The sequence below is a fragment of the Triticum dicoccoides genome, unplaced genomic scaffold (assembly GCF_002162155.2).
Source record: "Triticum dicoccoides isolate Atlit2015 ecotype Zavitan unplaced genomic scaffold, WEW_v2.0 scaffold86506, whole genome shotgun sequence".
Classification (NCBI taxonomy): Eukaryota; Viridiplantae; Streptophyta; class Magnoliopsida; order Poales; family Poaceae; genus Triticum; species Triticum dicoccoides.
In genome coordinates, this window is record NW_021306049.1 from 1 (window position 1) to 1,326 (window position 1,326).

The 1,326-nt window shown below is 39.7% G+C and overlaps 1 protein-coding gene across 1 annotated transcript; it reads right to left on the minus strand.

The window, feature by feature from the left end:
• Positions 1-6: 6 nt before the first annotated feature.
• On the minus strand, positions 7-1,321 carry LOC119348135 (disease resistance protein RGA2-like; the record flags this gene model as incomplete). The annotated part of the gene is made up of 1 exon (XM_037616475.1): positions 7-1,321. A coding segment is annotated over one exon (1,315 nt), but the record flags the coding sequence as incomplete, so codon positions are not given.
• Positions 1,322-1,326: the final 5 nt, after the last annotated feature.

Genomic DNA, 1,326 nt, shown 5'->3' on the forward strand with positions numbered 1-1,326 from the left:
GCATGCAAAAGCTTTTCTCTATAGTAAACTCCTTCGGCCTGGCAATATGCTCAAACCTTAATTCACGAAGATCCCACGCCTTCCCTAAAGAAGGAAAAACTTCCCAAGAAACACCATACAGATAAAGAGCTTGTAGACCTTCAGCAGCGAACTCATCACCCAGCCATGATGGACAAGAAGGACCTCCGTGCCCTCTAATGCACAACACCTGAAGATCTCCATGTGGATGAAGGCTCTCAAGAACCGCTGCTTCCACACCAGGATCAATACTAGATCGCTTACTATCCCAGTCCAATGTTAACCTCCTCAAGTAATTTTTCTCCATCAGTTTTGCTTGAGCTGCTTCTTCTGTTGTATCTATCTTCTCAAGGTTGTAGATGCAAAGCTCCCTTAGCTTGGTCAAGTGCTCTAGTTGCTTTGGTTCAAACCCTTCACATTTTTTATTGACTTCAAATACCTTTAACTCTTCTAAGAGTTTAAGCTTTCCCACATTATAAATATCAGAATGAAGCTTATCATCATTTGGGACATAAGAATGGCACAATTTGGCAAGGTTGCTCATGTCATCAGGCAAATCACGACTGCCATTCCACCATTTAAGATCTAGAATCCTTAAATGATAAATTTTAGAGATGCTAAGTGGTAAATGCATCTGGATGTCATGTGTCCCTAGACATAGGTATCGTAGGTGGAGAAGTCCCGAAAAGTTATGTAACATGAACTCCACGGGACAAAGCATTTTGGGCAAATGAAGAACACGAAGAGTGTTCACTTCCCCCAAAAAATCACCAAATATCTTGAAAAAACCTTCATCCATTTTTCCAAATAACATCAATGCTTGCAATTCTTCAACCTTAAATCTTGTCTTTAGTTCTTCCAATTCACTCTTCAATTTTTTACCAGACACTTCATCATATTTACCTAAACCATATGTGCTTATAGACAAGTGACGGGTGGTTGGCTGAATCTCTACTGATCCAACACTAGGGAGACTTAGACTAAGACAATCATGAGATGCAACCTTCAATGCCAAATCATGCAGCAGGTCATGCATAACATAACGCATACCATAATAAGTTTTCTCTTCTCTGAAAAATCCATGGATGACTAACTCATTTAAATTGCTCAGACCTATGTCTTCAAATATTTGGTCTTGCCCATTGGGTTTCAAAATATCTAGTCCAATCCATAGACTGATCAGCTCGTCACTTCTGAAATTGTAATCTTCAGGAAACAATCCAGAATAGGCAAAACATTGTTGCAGATGGAAAGGAAGAAAGTCATAGCTAAGCTTCAAGGCAGGCATAATTGCATTGTCATCGTTCT